This window comes from Sphaerodactylus townsendi, linkage group LG13 (genome assembly GCF_021028975.2).
Source record: "Sphaerodactylus townsendi isolate TG3544 linkage group LG13, MPM_Stown_v2.3, whole genome shotgun sequence".
NCBI classification, from domain to species: Eukaryota; Metazoa; Chordata; class Lepidosauria; order Squamata; family Sphaerodactylidae; genus Sphaerodactylus; species Sphaerodactylus townsendi.
This window is the reverse complement of record NC_059437.1, coordinates 841,854-857,332: the sequence shown is the minus strand read 5'-3', so window position 1 is coordinate 857,332 and position 15,479 is coordinate 841,854. Positions and strand designations below refer to the sequence as shown.

Genomic DNA, 15,479 nt, shown 5'->3' with positions numbered 1-15,479 from the left:
CTGGAACCCGTAATGCTAAAGACTATCAGTAGCTCTCTCATTTATCTTGAGAAATCCATGGATTCTAACGCTTATCACTCTGTAGCCTTATAGTCAAACAGCAAGAGCCATGCATTGGACAATTATGCAAACTAATGGCTGCTCTTCCGCATATCATCCAGCCCATGTATCATTTAGCCATGTTTTATTGTTTAAATTTTATTGTATGCCCTAATTCTTTTAGTTATGTTATTTATTGCTGCATTTCCGCCTGTCTGTCTGCTTCTGCTACCCTGTACTCCACCAGGGAGCTCCTTGACGCTGCCGCCGCCCGGCCTGCCTTTCGATCCTCCTGTCGGTTCCGACGCGGGTCGCCTTCCAAAGCGGAGTTTGTCTCCTCAACTTCCCCTTGTGGGAGCCCCCCGACTTGTTTCCTGTAACACTGGCAGACTATTGGTCGGGTTGGTCGTGCCTTAAAGTGAAGTCCATCAATTTAATTCCATTGCTCTGGACGCCTTGGCCTCCGGAAAGCAGCAGGAACTTCGCTGCTTAATTCTAGACAATCGTGGCCGCTATTGATTACTTATTGTTATTACATCACCAAGGTTGTGAGAATGTACATAATATGTGTTGTTTTAATCTTCTGATAATTCCCTAAATTGATTCATATATGAAAGCACGGAGCCAGCAAGAAGTTGTATCTAATCTGAAATATGATGTTTTGTCTCATTGGTGGTCAGCCTCTGGAGCTGGCTGCCGGGAGGATGGTTGAGTGCTATTGTGCTGCTCTGCATTGGTTTAATTGTGTGCCCTCAAGTATCGGATCTTGTTTCGCTCCAATGTGTGTCTAATATTGCCTGTAATCGCGTAAGAAGCCCCTCGGACTTCCCCACCAAACTAAGTTCTAATGTTACACGCAGCTCGGGTCAGCTTGACCAGACGCATGGAGGAGACAAGCGCCCCTTTAAATCGCCTAGCATTTCCTCGGGTCCCCTTTCTAAAATGTGTGCGAGGAGCTGTAGTGGTCGCACTGCTGACCCAGCAGCACTGCAGAACGCTGGGACGCCAACGGACTCCACGGCCTTGGTCAAGACCACCTCACTCCTCATCCCCCCTATGAGTCACGGTCATGGAATCCGTCTGCCTGAAACAACCGGGCGAGGGACAATGGTCTTGCCCCCCAGGTGAGGATTTCTTCAGGCTCAGACGCTTTACGCCTCTTCCTCCGGTGACGTAGCCAGGTGAGATCATCATGCATCACATGATTGCCTCACTTCCCGCCTCCGAACTCCCGGGTCCCTCCTCCTCCTACACTATAGAATAACAATAAAGGTGCCAGGAACTGGCACAAGTGGGACTCAAGTAGGAACATCGGACTTCCGGGCTCCTGCCAGCGAAGGATCTCCACCAGATGTTATCTCCGCGTCTCGTCTCGTTCTTACGCTGACCACGTGGGTCGACTACAATCTATGTTCTTATGCAAGGGCAATAATGTGCAGCTCTTGAGCAATAGTGTCAGGATGTGGTGAGTGTGTGGTCTGTCCTTGGGAGGTGGCTGCCGGCTGCTTCTGGCTTTCTGCCTGGGATGGGGATTTTCGCTTCTAGGTTATCTCTACTTGCCTGTGGGAAACTATGCTTTGTTTATTCTGTATTGCTTTGAATATTGGCCTTGTTTATTCTGTATTGGCCCGAACATGAAATGCCACTATGTAAAATCTATCAGAGGTCTGAGGCTCTCAGACCTCGCATTGCCTGTATCTGACTATGACTGCCAGCACAATAAAGAACTGAGAACGGTTACTTTGGCCTGGACTTTGCTAGTTCGGTACATTTACTTAGTTACTATAGTTAGTTAGTAGTGTGGTAAGAATCCTGTGGATCTGTGAGAAAAACATTCATGAGCAGCCATCTTTTTTTCACCCATGATCTTGTACCATGATGCCACACAGGATCCTTGTTTTTTTAGTCAGATTTCTGTATGAAGATCGATACAAATACCTTTATTGGCATACAAAAAATAGGTTAAGATCATTACTTGTTAAAATCAGTAGGTTAAAAAGGGGAAAGTGCAATAAATAGTTCAGCCAGTTTCAAATTTTAACAAACCTTCCTTTTTAGTATCAGTGAGAGAAATTTGGCAACAGAGCTGGTGAATACTGCGCCCGTATCTGCTTCTTTTTGCTTAGAGCTGTTTTGGCCTGGAGTGCTGGGGTGATCATTTTCTCTCAAAGATCGTTATAAAGTGGAGAGTCAAGAAATATACAGGAAGCAGAGTCAGGTGTTTCAGAGTATGGAGCACGAAGAAACCTTCTAGAGAGAACAGACAATGGAGAAGAATTAAATCTTGCCATCATAAAGACATGTCTATGGGAAGGAAAGTCAAAGGTAGAAAAACAAGACAGATTAGAGTTATGGTTAAACTGGATACCTTGGATCTGAGGAGGACAAATTCTTGAATCAGATGGGAATAAGGTTACCATTTCATGATCAGTAAATAATAAAACAAACATTAGTGTATTTTTCTTGCTCTTTGCCAGACTGGCAGGAGAATTGGATTGTGATGTTGTGTGTTATGATGTTGTGTATTATGCTGGATGGTCCTAAGAAAAGGTTGTATGCAGCTGTTGTGTTGTGGTATGGTCTCGTGGTTCTTTTGTTAGTTGCGGAAAAGCCTTGCAGGGAATCTGTTAATATTTTTCTCTCCGTCCTTTCCCTGCCTCATGAAATGGAGCTTGTTTCTGTCCCACTAGCAGTATTCACATTTTTTTTAAAAAAAAAATCAGTTTCCAGGATTTCCAGATGTTAGAATTAGGTGGGGGTATAATACAAAATTTCCTTTGACATTAGCATTTGATTTTAAAAGTGTGTTATACTTACAAACTGTAACCTACAGTGGTTAGGAAACATGCTTGCTGCATGAGAAAGACCATGTTCAGTTAATCATTATTTCTGACTGCTGATGTGCCTATTATTAGTAGTTTGCCAGTAATATACTTCCTACATAAGCCACCTATCACTAAGCCAAATGCTGCAGTCATTTTACCCCCATGTCATTGGCTGGAGCAAAAAAGATGCATACTTTCTACTTTTAGGTAGTGAGTCATTGCAGGAGGAGTTTCTGATATCTCTGAGGACTTTCAAGTACTTTGAATATATTCCCAGTACTTGTGTAGGGATAGAAGTTCATTGAGGAGAAAGAATCAAGCTTGTCATGTTTGACACCCGTATGTCCTGAAGGGATGAAAACAGGAATCCTGGATGTCAGTCAGCAACTGGGATCTGCTGAATTTCAATAGGCTGCAGTCCATTAGTTGTACGCGATGCTGGGAATAAAGTAGCAGGCAGGTCAGCTGGGCTGACAGAGCCTGAGTCACTCTGAGTGGATCCGCTGCTTCCGTCAAACTGAGAGATTTTCTTTTTGATCATTTTCCGCTCTTTGGCACGGCGATTCTGGAACCAGATTTTCACCTAAAAGTAGTATGAATACAGCTTATTTGTTCATTGAGACAACTGGTGCTGCTGCTATTGTACAGTAGGCAGTGTGGTTGCCAACCTCCAGGTGGGATCTGGGGATCTCCCAGTTTTACAACTGATCTCCAAGCAACAGAGATCCATTCCTTTGAAGAAAATGGCTGCTAAGTGGACTCTATGGTATTATATAGGTGGACTCTATGGTGGACTCTATGGTATTATATCCTGCTAAGGTCTTTCTCTTTCCTTAACCCCACATTTCCCAGGCTGAACCCACAAATCTCCAGGTATTTCCCAATGTGGAACTGGTTACCCTAGTAAGTGCCATTGGGAATAAATCTGCTGGCCTAGGAGGAGAAGAAGAGGAAGAGTTTGGATTTATCCCCCACCGTTTTCTCCTGTAAGACCGCTTTCAAACTCCTTTTCCTTCCTCTTCCCACAACAGAAACCTTGTGAGGTAGGTGGGGCTGAGAGAGTTCTGAGAGAACTGTGACTGACCCAAGGTCACCCAACAGGCTTCATGTGTAGGAGTGGAGAGGCCAATCCAGTTCACCAGATAAGAATCAAACCTGGTTCATCCCATTCCAAACACTACATCACAATGGCTGCATGCCATAATGGTTAAAAGCAGCAGACTGCAATCTGGAGGACCTGGTTCAGTTCCCCACTCCTCTACCTGCCTGCTGCGTGACCTTGGGCCAGTCTCAGTTCTTTCAGAACTCTCTCAGCCCACATGGACACAGGAGGTGGCAAACTACTTCCAAAGTCTCTTGCTTTGTTTTACACTCTCACACACAATATTTATAAATCTGTTCCCCCGGACCTACATTAGTAATTTTTAGCAGTCTAGTAGTCTGAGGTCCCTCCCACACAGCCAATCTTGGACTTCACTGTAGCAGGAAGACCTGACTGTGCAGGCAGATGCTGAAGAAAAGGACTGTTAGGCCAAAAAGCTTGGGTGAAGACATGGAACTCTGCAACTAGTGTCCTTCTCCTGTTTTGTCTGTATTGTATCCTTTCTGTTTTTCTCATACTGAGGAGAACAAGCTTCGTAGGTCGTATCTGCAGAGAAGCTGACAAAAAAGCAGACATGATTGGCGTTGGAATGGTATTATAGCCGATAAATCTCACAGATAAAAATAACGCAGGTGTTGGAACAGGGTGATTCTTTCCAGCATGGCTTGTGTCAAGGGTAGGGGCTGTTGTGCTAATTCCCTGCGGTGCACGGCACTCTAGGATGCTCTGCTGACACACAAATGCCACCTGACTGCATGGCTAAGCTGCTCTGTTCCTTCCAGGAATGCTGCTAAAACTGGGCATGGGCAGGAGCAGGTCTATTGGTCTCTCTGGCCAGTTTTGCCTTTCTAGGTCAGGATTGGCTTTGTTTTAGGCGCGAAATCCTACCCGGTCATTTATTAACTAGCCTGATGTTTAGAATTGTATGTATTTTCCTTTTCCTTTATTATTGAAAACTATTTTATAATATGCTTCAATGACAGATAAGGAGGCACATAGATATGATTTGTTATAGCAATGGATATGATTTGTTATAGCAATGGATGAAGATGTAAATAGTTATTTAAATGTAAACAAGACTAGAATGTATCAACTATAACGTTTGCTCACTTATCAGTATGTAATTTTTTTCTTTTCCTGTCAAATTTTTTTGACTGACTTTAGGTGAAGAAGTCTACTTATTAAGATTTTGGAAAGAGAATAACTGAGGGTAGATATACACCCAAGATAAAGGTTAATAGATAGGTCAAGGAGACCGCTATTAGCTTTTTATGATAACCCATGTTTATTATGGTTTACTTGATTTGTTTTGGTTTGTTATGTATTTTTACTAATGTAACCATATAGATTGTTGATTGTAAATGTACTATTCAAAAATTTAATAAAAATTTATTGTATAAAAAAAAGGATTGGCTTTGTTTTCACTTTACTTTAATTCTCAATAAAAAATAGTCCATAAAGCACAACACCTTCTCGGGCTTATTCGGGCTGGGCCTTACAAACATTCAGTAAGATACTGTATGCAAATAAACACAATTCAGTAGTTTCCATTCTATAAGGACGAAATTAGTACATTGTAAAAGTTAGCCAAAATATTAGTAAGTCTACTGGTGGATTTACATCAGTCATCTGATCCCAAAAGTTTCAGGACTTGTTTGAGATGTTTTAGAGCAATTTTTGTAGTCTCTTTTTTTCAGACTCCAAAAGGAGGTTTAACACTGGCTCATTCTGCACATGCAGAATAATGCACTTTCAAACTGCTTTCAGTGCTCTTTGAACCTGTGCGGAATAGCAAAATCCACTTTCAAACAGTTGTGAAAGTGGTTTGAAAACGCATTATTTTGCATGTGCGGAAGGGGCCACTGAGTGGGCTGGAAAGGTAGCCATAAGCAGAGCTAACATATTAGCTCTTTGCTCAGCATACACCTTTCTTTCAGGAAAACAGAAAATGTGTAATGGATTCAACTGTTTGGGCTCCACAGGGATGTAACCTCTGCTCACTTGGGATTTCTCCTAAATCTACCGGTTAGTTCTGCTAAAGGGAGTATGTTAAAACAGGATTAAGGAGAGCAAACTGTTCTAAACATGAACCAGGAGACAATATGAATATTTATTGTAGGAAAAGGGAAATGAGGGCATGAAATCCAGATAAATAAGTGAGCAGATTCTCATAAGGTCTCACAGCTTTAAAACATAAGAAGCTGTTGTAAGTGTTCTTACAAGCGCAGATAGAAGGTTTTTGTATTATTTATCTGTTCATTTGGTTCCATGTCAAAAAGAGACACGTTGTTATCCTTTTCAGATTTGTACAACATAAATAAGAGAAGCTGATTGTTAGCGTACGTAAGCACAATTGTTTTGGAGCTTCCAGTATAAATTACAGGAGCTAACTTTTTACAGCACCACAGAGATATGTCAGAAACTGACTGTAAACAGGTGGATAATTATATTTCCAAACCTTGAGATGTGTATGTGCTACAGATTTTATACTTTGAAGAATGTTTAAGTTCATGAGTTTGTAACATAATTAAGTTTCACAAGGTCAGCCAACCAATTAAGATGTGATTTTCAGTTTATCATGAAAAACAAAATACAAAGTTAAGTGGTTTATTGCACTTAATATAGAACAGTAAATTCAGAAGTAGCCAGATATGCTACTTAACATGATGGATTTGATTATGATGATTTCAGAGGAGCATATTTATATTTTTCCAGAGACCATTTCGTCAGACACATTAACTAAAACTATATTGCGTTGATCAACTTTCACACAGCTGTCTTGCTATCTTGATTCAATCAGCCTGTGTTGCCCACAGATTATCCACAGATAGCCTAGCAGCAGGGACAGATTGGACCCCTGTGATAGTCCTCGAGCAGAAGCAGACGGCCGCCCTTTACTTCTCCCCACTGCTGGCTGGGTGCAGATCAGGCTGTTCTGACCCCAGTTGATGGTGGCACGAGAGGGAGAGATGGGTGAGCCCAGTGGTGGGATCCAAAAATTTTAGTAACAGGTTCCCTCGCCAGCCCCCCCTCAGCAAAGGGGGCAGCGGCGTACCTAGGCAAACCTGAGCCCTGGGGAAAACCTGAGTTGGATGCCCCCCCCCATTGGCAGCCACCCCACCATGACCCCCCCCATTTTTTTTTGCACCAGGTCATTTCTAAATCATCATCACATTATAGAAAATGCCCCAACTCACAAATTTGAACACAGCAATGGTGAAACACACAGGTTCTTTGATAGAGGCTGGTGAGATAAAAGGTACGAAAGGCTGAGAATCAACGAATTGCAGTACCTGAAAGGGATTAACCCAGTTCAGGGAGTTACATTATTAGCCGCAATTGCTATATGGAACCTTCATGTTCAAAGGCAGTGTGCCTCTCGGGGAGGTGAGGGCGTGGAGATGGGAAAGCGGACCCAACTAGTAACCCCCTCTCGGCACACACAAATAATTAGTCACCCACTCTCGGGAACTGGTGAGAACCTGCTGGATCCCACCTCTGGGTGAGCCTCTGGCCTCGTTTGCTCCTGGTCTGGTCTGGGCAGCCCTGTAGGGCTCTGGGTCACTAAGAGCATTCCAGGTGAGTTAAAGGTCCAATCTGCCATCGAGTAGCAAGCCATGCCTATATCTTCAACCTCTACATGGGTTTACTAACAAGTTACTTAAGATTCATATTTAGGCGTGAATAGTTGCTCTGCTTGTATTTATTTCTTTCCTTTTTTTTCCCCCCACGAAGATAAGTGGAAGTTGTACCCTGAGAGGGCTGGACAGCTTATGATGAATCATTAACCCTTTCCGACTTGCCCTCTTGTCTTCCCAGACATGAATGGAGAATTCCCTATAATGTATTGTAGCTCTTCCTCTATCAAAGTTTTCCAGTGTTGATTCGGGTCTTTTAAGATGCTCCTGATGTTCTCAGGTTGTTTTGAGGTGAATGTTTTGGAACAAACTGTAAGACAAAGACTCCTTTAAAGTGGTTCCCTAAACTCTATTGAGGTGCTAAGATGAAGCACACGCCACACAAAGGAATGGCAAGTTCTTATCAAGAGAGAGAGAGAGAGAGCTTTTTTCACATTCAGAAACACAAGCCAATTGGCTTGGAATTTACAAGCCCTAAACAAATGTCAACTTCTCTTTCATGTCTGGGAAGACAAGAGGGCAAGTAGGTGGAGGGCCCTCCCCCCCCCCCTGCCCCTCAAACTGACTGTGCAAAGTTTCAAACCACCTAAGCTGGATCTGGCAGTTTCTTTAGTACAGTAAGGAGAAGTTCTTAACTACCGTGTTTCCCCGAAAATAAGACAGTGTCTTATATTAATTTTTGCTCCCAAAGATGCACTATGTCTTATTTTCAGGGGATGTCTTATTTTTCTGTGTTCTGTTCGACGGGCATGCTTCCAAACAAAAACATTGCTATGTCTTACTTTTGGGGGAGGCCTTATATTTTGCACTTCAGCAAAACCTCTACTACGTCTTATTTTCTGGGGATGTCTTATATTCGAGGAAACAGGGTAAATAATTTGGAGTGGATTCTGAAGGTTGGTCGGGGTGCTGTCATCACTGCTACTGAATTCCCACCCAGAAGCTCCGAGGGACTTGCTTTTGAATCAACCAGCAGAAGTAATTCTTCAGAAGGGCTTTTTATATGTGCCCTGGTGCATAGAGCATGTCAAGTAGGTGCCATCCATTTCCAAGAGTTTGTTGAACTATCCCAGTTACATTGTTGCTCTACAAGTATTTCAGTTTCCCCAAACCAATTAAGGTCTTAACCTTGCAAAAGTGAACATGTGAAATGCAATTGTGTTGTCTCTGTAACTCCTATGTAACTTGGGGAGGGGGGGTGAGGGCGGGAAATGACGAGAGGAATAGTTTCCCCTGGACCCTTTGGTCATAAAATTCACACAACGGGTTCTTCTGAAGACAATCCAGCTGAGAGAAAGCCCCCCCCTCCTTTTGCTTGCTGTGAAAATTGGCACCCCTTCCAGCAATATCACCGCTGAACAAAAGAGGAGCAGGATGAGGCTGAGAAACATATCAAAGCCCAAAGGAGCGCTGGAGGGTCTGCAGCTCAGTCTGAGGAGTCTCAGACCCTAATGAAGCGTATGCATGCATGTTCCAACTCACTTGCAAAGGGAAATGCATAATCAAGGCCTGCTCTTCTCACTACCTAAGTTGAGGAAGTGTTTCATCTTACTGACAGCCTGCGTCTGTGTGCCCGTCTGGCTGTTGTGGCAGGGACACCTTTTTGGGAGTAGGATATGCTTTTTCTTCCCCTCCCTCTCTACAACTTTTCATTTATATCATATATAATTTTGGGAGGGCTAGTTCAAAAACCCACCACTCCAAACTCATAGGGATTAAAAGTTCCAGTGGGAGAGCTGTTCCAGTTTGTTGTCTGAAAACCAAACCAGAATCAAGTGCAGCCTTCATTATTCCCAAATTTACTGAAGAAGATGCTTTCATGCGCTAGAGACCACTTCGTCAGACACATGAGGTAAAACCGTAGGGAATAAAAACACATACACAGCAGACTGGGGGAGGGTTGTGACAAAATGCTTGAAAGTATGAGTTGCAACAGGTATAATGTGTCACATTGCTATTCAAAACTCAGCAGTATGCCTGATAAGCACTCTAACTATTACAATACAACAACCTTTATTAGGCATATTAAAATAGGCTCCAGAGCATTACAGACATTTCTGAAGTACAAATCAAAAGTACATTCAAAACACAGACAGATAAACTGTATCTAGCATTGGACGTTACTTAGAAAATTCTGTCACTTGTAAAATAAATTTTGCTACTTTTTCCAAGAGCACGGCCTCTGTGTTATTTAACAAAAGCTCCACAACAGAGTTGTCAGAGTCTCTTTCAGATTTGTCTAAGACCCGCCCAGGAGAGAAATTCCTAATACCCACATATCTCGGACAGTCGAGTATAATATGAGCAAGAGTCTCCACTTGGTTTTTGCAGTGTGGACAGACCCGATCCTGGAGAGGGATAGATAGGTAGCGACCCTTTGTAATGGCCGATGGAAAAGTATTGCATCTGGCCCTTGTAATAATCCATCTCTGTTGGGGTTCAGTTAATAGTTCAATATATTTGGCTATGTGCCCCTGTTCTGGTACTATTCCGACAGAAAGCGGTGAGACTGGGAGACACCTTGATCACTAACTATTCACAACAGCTGTAATTGGTGAGGACACTATTTATTTTATATTTATTTCAGATTTATCCTGCCTGATCCGCACAACTTAAAGCAGCTAAGAAACACGTTGCATGTCTTTATGCCTTAGTTAATAGAGTTATTCCTACTGATAGTTCTGATTCATCTGTTTCTCACTGCTCTTCCCCTTTGAAGTGTCTGGGGTTGAAGAAGGAGGGTGACTTTCTGGTCAGCAGCAGCAGCAGCAGCACAGGGCCCTGGCAGAGGGCAACAGCCTGCCTCAGGTGTCTAAAGTTTGATATTGGTGATGCCAAATTTATGTCCATTTACACTTTTGCATAAAGGACATCATTGACAGATGATTGAATTGAACTTGTTGGAAGGTGGGCAAACTGCACTGATCTAAAGTTGGGGCTCTCTAGCCTCACTTAAGGTGGATTGCATCAGTGGCAAAACATGATTTTCTTTTCTTTTGAAATCTGAGCCCACATTTTTCTCCTGGGACTCATGAGCACTGCTCCAGGTTGTAAGAAAACAACTGCAGTAGTAGATATGAATGTCAATAATGGAATCAAACTAAGATTTGTCAATTGTGTGCAGGCTACCTGTTGTGGGTTTTGGGGGGCTGTGTGACCATGGTCTGGTAGTTTTAGCTGCTAATGTTTCGCCTGCCTGTATGACTGGCATCTTCAGAGGCATGTTGCATTAGGATGTGCTTCTTTCCGTGCACAATGTGGAGTGTTTTGTGTAGTTGGCATGCTCAGTACTGTCTGTGACATGACTCTGAAGATAGCCAGCCACGGATGCAGGCAAAATACTAGCAGCCAAAACTACCAGACCACAGCCCAGAATACCCACAACAGCCACCTGATTCTAGCTGTGAAAGCCTTTGACAATGAGTGTACAGTCTCATCAGCTCATCAGCTGAGACCATTCCTTCTGAGATCTGGGGTCATAACTCTGGCACTCTGACACCATTTATTGTTCACATTATGGAGCTTAATCATATTTTAAGGAGTTCAGTCATGCACGCTTTTCAGAAATCAGTGACACCAGAGGTAGATGTTTAAAAGGTATATTTTAAAAATGGTTAAAAGGCAGATTGCCAGTAACAAGAAACAACCCGTTCTAGGATGTAAAGATTGAATAGCAAGAAGCATGGTATTTTAGGAACATTTTCTTGTGGTTGCTTTTGATAAATTTTTGAAACCTCTATTACGTCCTGCCTTAGCAGTCTGCCAGCCAACTGTAACTTGTGAATCCATTTTGGACTATGGTTTCCTATTCTGCTTTGCTAGCCAGCCAAAACCCCTCTCTGAACATTCACACATCTCTGAACATTTTGTTATCTCTGTTGTCAATTTATTTGTGAATGAACTGGCTTGACCACACTGAAAACCCTGTTGCAGATGATTTCAGTATTATAATGACAGCACCTTTCCCAGCGATTTGTGGGCGCAGGCAGCAGGCCACATCACATTTTAATTGTGTTTCTGCCTTGCAGAAGGACAGGGCAGGCTGATAAGTCTGTTGCTCACATTGGACAGGGTGCTTTGACCCTGAAGAGGACTGCAGTGGCTTGACTGATGGTGTTTTTTGTACAATGTAAGGCAGCATGTATAAAATGCAAAATTCAAGCATACTATACTGGGCTGAGCTACGACTGTCACTTCAAGCAGGCTGGGTGACTTTGGTTCCGTCACCCTCAACCTTACTTACCTCTTAGCTGTGCTGTGCAGACAAAGGAGGGGGAAACATAGCTGCCTGGATTTCCTGCCTGGAAGAACAGGATTTCTGTACTGCAAAAATAGTTTCTGAGATCTAGTGCAAATTCATCAGTATCCCGTCATTCCCTGGTCCACCGTCTGCTCTCTGACACCCATTCCAACCCCTGGTTTTCCATAATTGAAGAAAAAATGGCCTTTATTGGACTGTCAGTGGATTCACTTTGCCCCTTGTTCTATTCAGAAGCTTATAGGAAATTAAAAGGTCAACTATTGGATAGAGAGTTCTCTACCCTAGAGGAGAATGATGTAAGACACCCACGGGTTCCCGTGGGTGAGAGAAGTGATGGAAGAAGGAGGAGGTAGAGGAGGAGTTTGGATTTATACTCCCCTTTTCTCTCCTGTAAGAAGACTCAAGTTATATTAACCAACAAGGAAATGCAACTGAAATGGGATCATTTCAGTGAAAGAATACACAGGCTACAATCCTAAAAACGTGAGAATAAGCCCCACTGAATATTTTGGAATTTATTTCTGCGGAGGCCGGTTTAGGAGTGCTCCCTTAGCAGGCTAATCTCAGTTTTGAATGAAGCAGGTGGATTCTATAATTGACGGGCCTTGCATCTTGCTAGCTACGGGATCATTCTGCAGTTACTTTTTTCTTTTGATACTTGAGGCACAATGAAGCCAATGTGAAGCACCCCTAAGTTCCCGGGGAGGGGGTGGAGAAGGCACTCCAGATGTTATGGACTACAATTCCCATCAGCCCCTTCCAGCATGGCCAGTTGGCCATGCTGGCAGGGGCTGATGGGAATTGTAGTCCATAACATCTGGAGTGCCAAAGGTTTGCCACCACGGTGCTAGAATGTACCTTGACAGCACACAGTTTAGTGCAGGGGTGGTGAACTCATTTGTTATGAGGGCCAGATAGAACATAAATGTGACTTGGTTGTGTTGGGCCCTGGTGGGGAAATGTGGCTGCCTTGGCTGGCAAGCCTCCAACAGGATCCCCAGATCAGATTTGCATGGGGAGGGGGGGAGGTGGCAGCTACCTGAGAAGGCTTATCAGGCCTGTAAGACAACTGAACCCACCCACCCACCCCACACACTCAAAAGGCCGCATCTTTGATATCCCTGCTTTAGTGGAATTGCTAGCTCTCAGTCATTGCTAAGCTCTAAATACCTGCACAAAAAGATGTCTCTGGCATCTAGCTTGTCACAACGATGAGAACTTTAAATAACTCCAGAAGTGGCCTTCTTAAACAGTTTGCAACACACACACACACACACACACACACACACACACACACACACACACAGAGGCCTGCAGCTATTCTCCTGAATAATTAATATTGCAAGACCCATTACAACGGGAATAAATTGAAAAGTTCTGGCAAATACTTTTAAGGTTCCCAAAATACAGTCTTGCTTTTCATCTGCCTACGAGGGACATCAGTAAAAATACATCAGCATGAGGTAGACAGTTTGCTCAGAGGAATTCTGGAGACTAAAATGTCTGCATCCCTCATCTGGAGATGGTGAGACAGCAGCTCACAAACACAGCCCCACAATTCATTCATTTCAGTAGACATAGCCTGGAGTTATTCTGTTTAGGACTCCCCACCCCCACTCCCACCCCCAATACTAAATGCTGTAAGCCTTTTACTTTAAGACAGAGATTTGTTATGGGATTTATTTCTTCATTTAACCTTTTCTAGATCATCTTTATTGAGAGATTTTGATCTTTGTTTAATTATTAACACCATTTATTTATTCATAAGGCTATTTCTGATGTGTGGCTGACTCCAGCAATGCAATCCTGAGTGGAATTGGATCCTTCTCAGCCTGTTTTCTTCTATGGGTTGAAAAGGGTGGGAGGCTGTTTAGGACTGCTCGGCAAACATCACCAATCTTATCGAATCGACAACATGCTGTCATTTTATACTTCTGCAGTGGAAAAGATGGTGGTTTCAAACTACCCAACCCATCAGCCAGGACAACACAAATTGGTTCCAACCTAGATTTCTTTTTTTTGAAGTCTCCTTTCAAAATCATGGGGACAATCCAACCGCAGTTTGTTCCTTCGTTTTCACCCTGCCCTTCCCGATGGAAGTTTAGCATTTTTACCTGCTGTCGATCAGGTCAAATGCTTCAGATACTTGGGGGTAATTTTCCAGTATAATGGCAAACCTACAGCTCATATCCAATCCCTTGTCCAATCTGCTCAAAAGAGCGCCCAAGCAATACTGAGATTCTACCGTACCCAGGGGGGAGGATACATTCCAGCTGCTGTTAAATTGTTTACAGCAAAATCCATTCCACAATTAACATATGGAGCCCAACTAGGCAACATATCCAACTTTACACCTCTGGAAAAAAGTTACAACAACATTCCTTAGATCTCTATTCAATACACCAAAATGCACGTCCAACACTGTATTGGGAACATACTGAAGCAGGAATAGCTAAAGTGGAAACTATAGTCTGGAAGAGAGCCATCAAATATTGGATTAAAGTCCACCTACACCCCCAGGGCCTATTACCAGCATTTCTGTCAACATCACCATACCCAATCTGGTCGGAGAAGATTATCCTGAAGCTTAAACAGATTGGGCTAGACCCTATGCTGATGCTTGAATGGGACTTGCCCTTAGCTCTTAAGATGGTATATCAACGATTGGATGACATTGACTACCAAAATGATAATGCCTCATTTCCTGCTCTATATAGACCATTGAAATCTGGTAGTGGTACAGTAATGGCCCCCTACATTCAACATATTACCATAGCCAAATACCGATGGGCCTTTTCTAGAGCACGGTTTGACGCATTTCCATCATCTATGCTTATAGGCAGATTTGGGAAAACCCCTTGGCATTTGAGGAAATGTGTTTGTAACTCTGGGGACGTTGATTCTATGATACATATCTTGTTACACTGCATGCTGCATAAGGCAGAAAGAGAGCTCTTTATTTTACCTCTGCTTGTGCAACACAGCTTGATAATTGCAAAGGATCCTGACCAAGAGATCAGGAAAATGCTGTTGGAAGACAAGGATGCAACCATCTCCCAGCAGGTAGCAAAGTTCTGTGCATTGGCGTATAAAAAACGCAAGGGCCTACTTATTCAGGGATGAGCTGAAAGCCAAACATTCATGTAAATGGTTAGCTGTAATAATTGTTGTAATTTGCTGTTGTGAATGTGTGCTGTTGTTTTGTTTTGTCTTTGCTGGCCTTTGGCCGTATTAAACTATCTATCTATCTACCTGCTGTTGATTTCAGCAAGAGAGCTGAGCTTGTGCTCTCCATTAGCATCTCTTTGTCATTGAAATCAGCAGGGCTTTAACAGGGTCTAACTTGGAATGGATCGTGTGAAGTTTAGGCTTTTCCTGCTAGAAAAACAAAAGGAGCTGGAACGGTGGTGCTTGACACACTTGGATACAGGCTCCCATCAGGCTGGTGCAAGTCGGGAAGAACATACAACACTCACCCACATTGTTAGATGACCCAGTTTTCCTCATCCATTCGTAAGACCTGAGCCTCTGATTCTGGGGAGAGATGTGATTTATATTCATGGTGTCTACTGAGGACGCTGCAGGATTCAGGGAGGTGTAATTAGGGACAATAC

General features: G+C 43.1%; 1 protein-coding gene across 1 annotated transcript in view; it reads right to left on the bottom strand.

Moving 5' to 3' along the window:
- Nucleotides 1–3,240: 3,240 nt before the first annotated feature.
- CDX4 (caudal type homeobox 4) overlaps nucleotides 3,241–15,479 on the bottom strand; it is a 66,047-nt gene continuing 53,808 nt past the window's right edge. Inside the window, exon 3 of the mRNA XM_048514737.1 lies at nucleotides 3,241–3,447. Coding sequence (XP_048370694.1) covers nucleotides 3,241–3,447 — 207 coding nt within the window. The remainder of the gene's footprint in view (nucleotides 3,448–15,479) is intronic.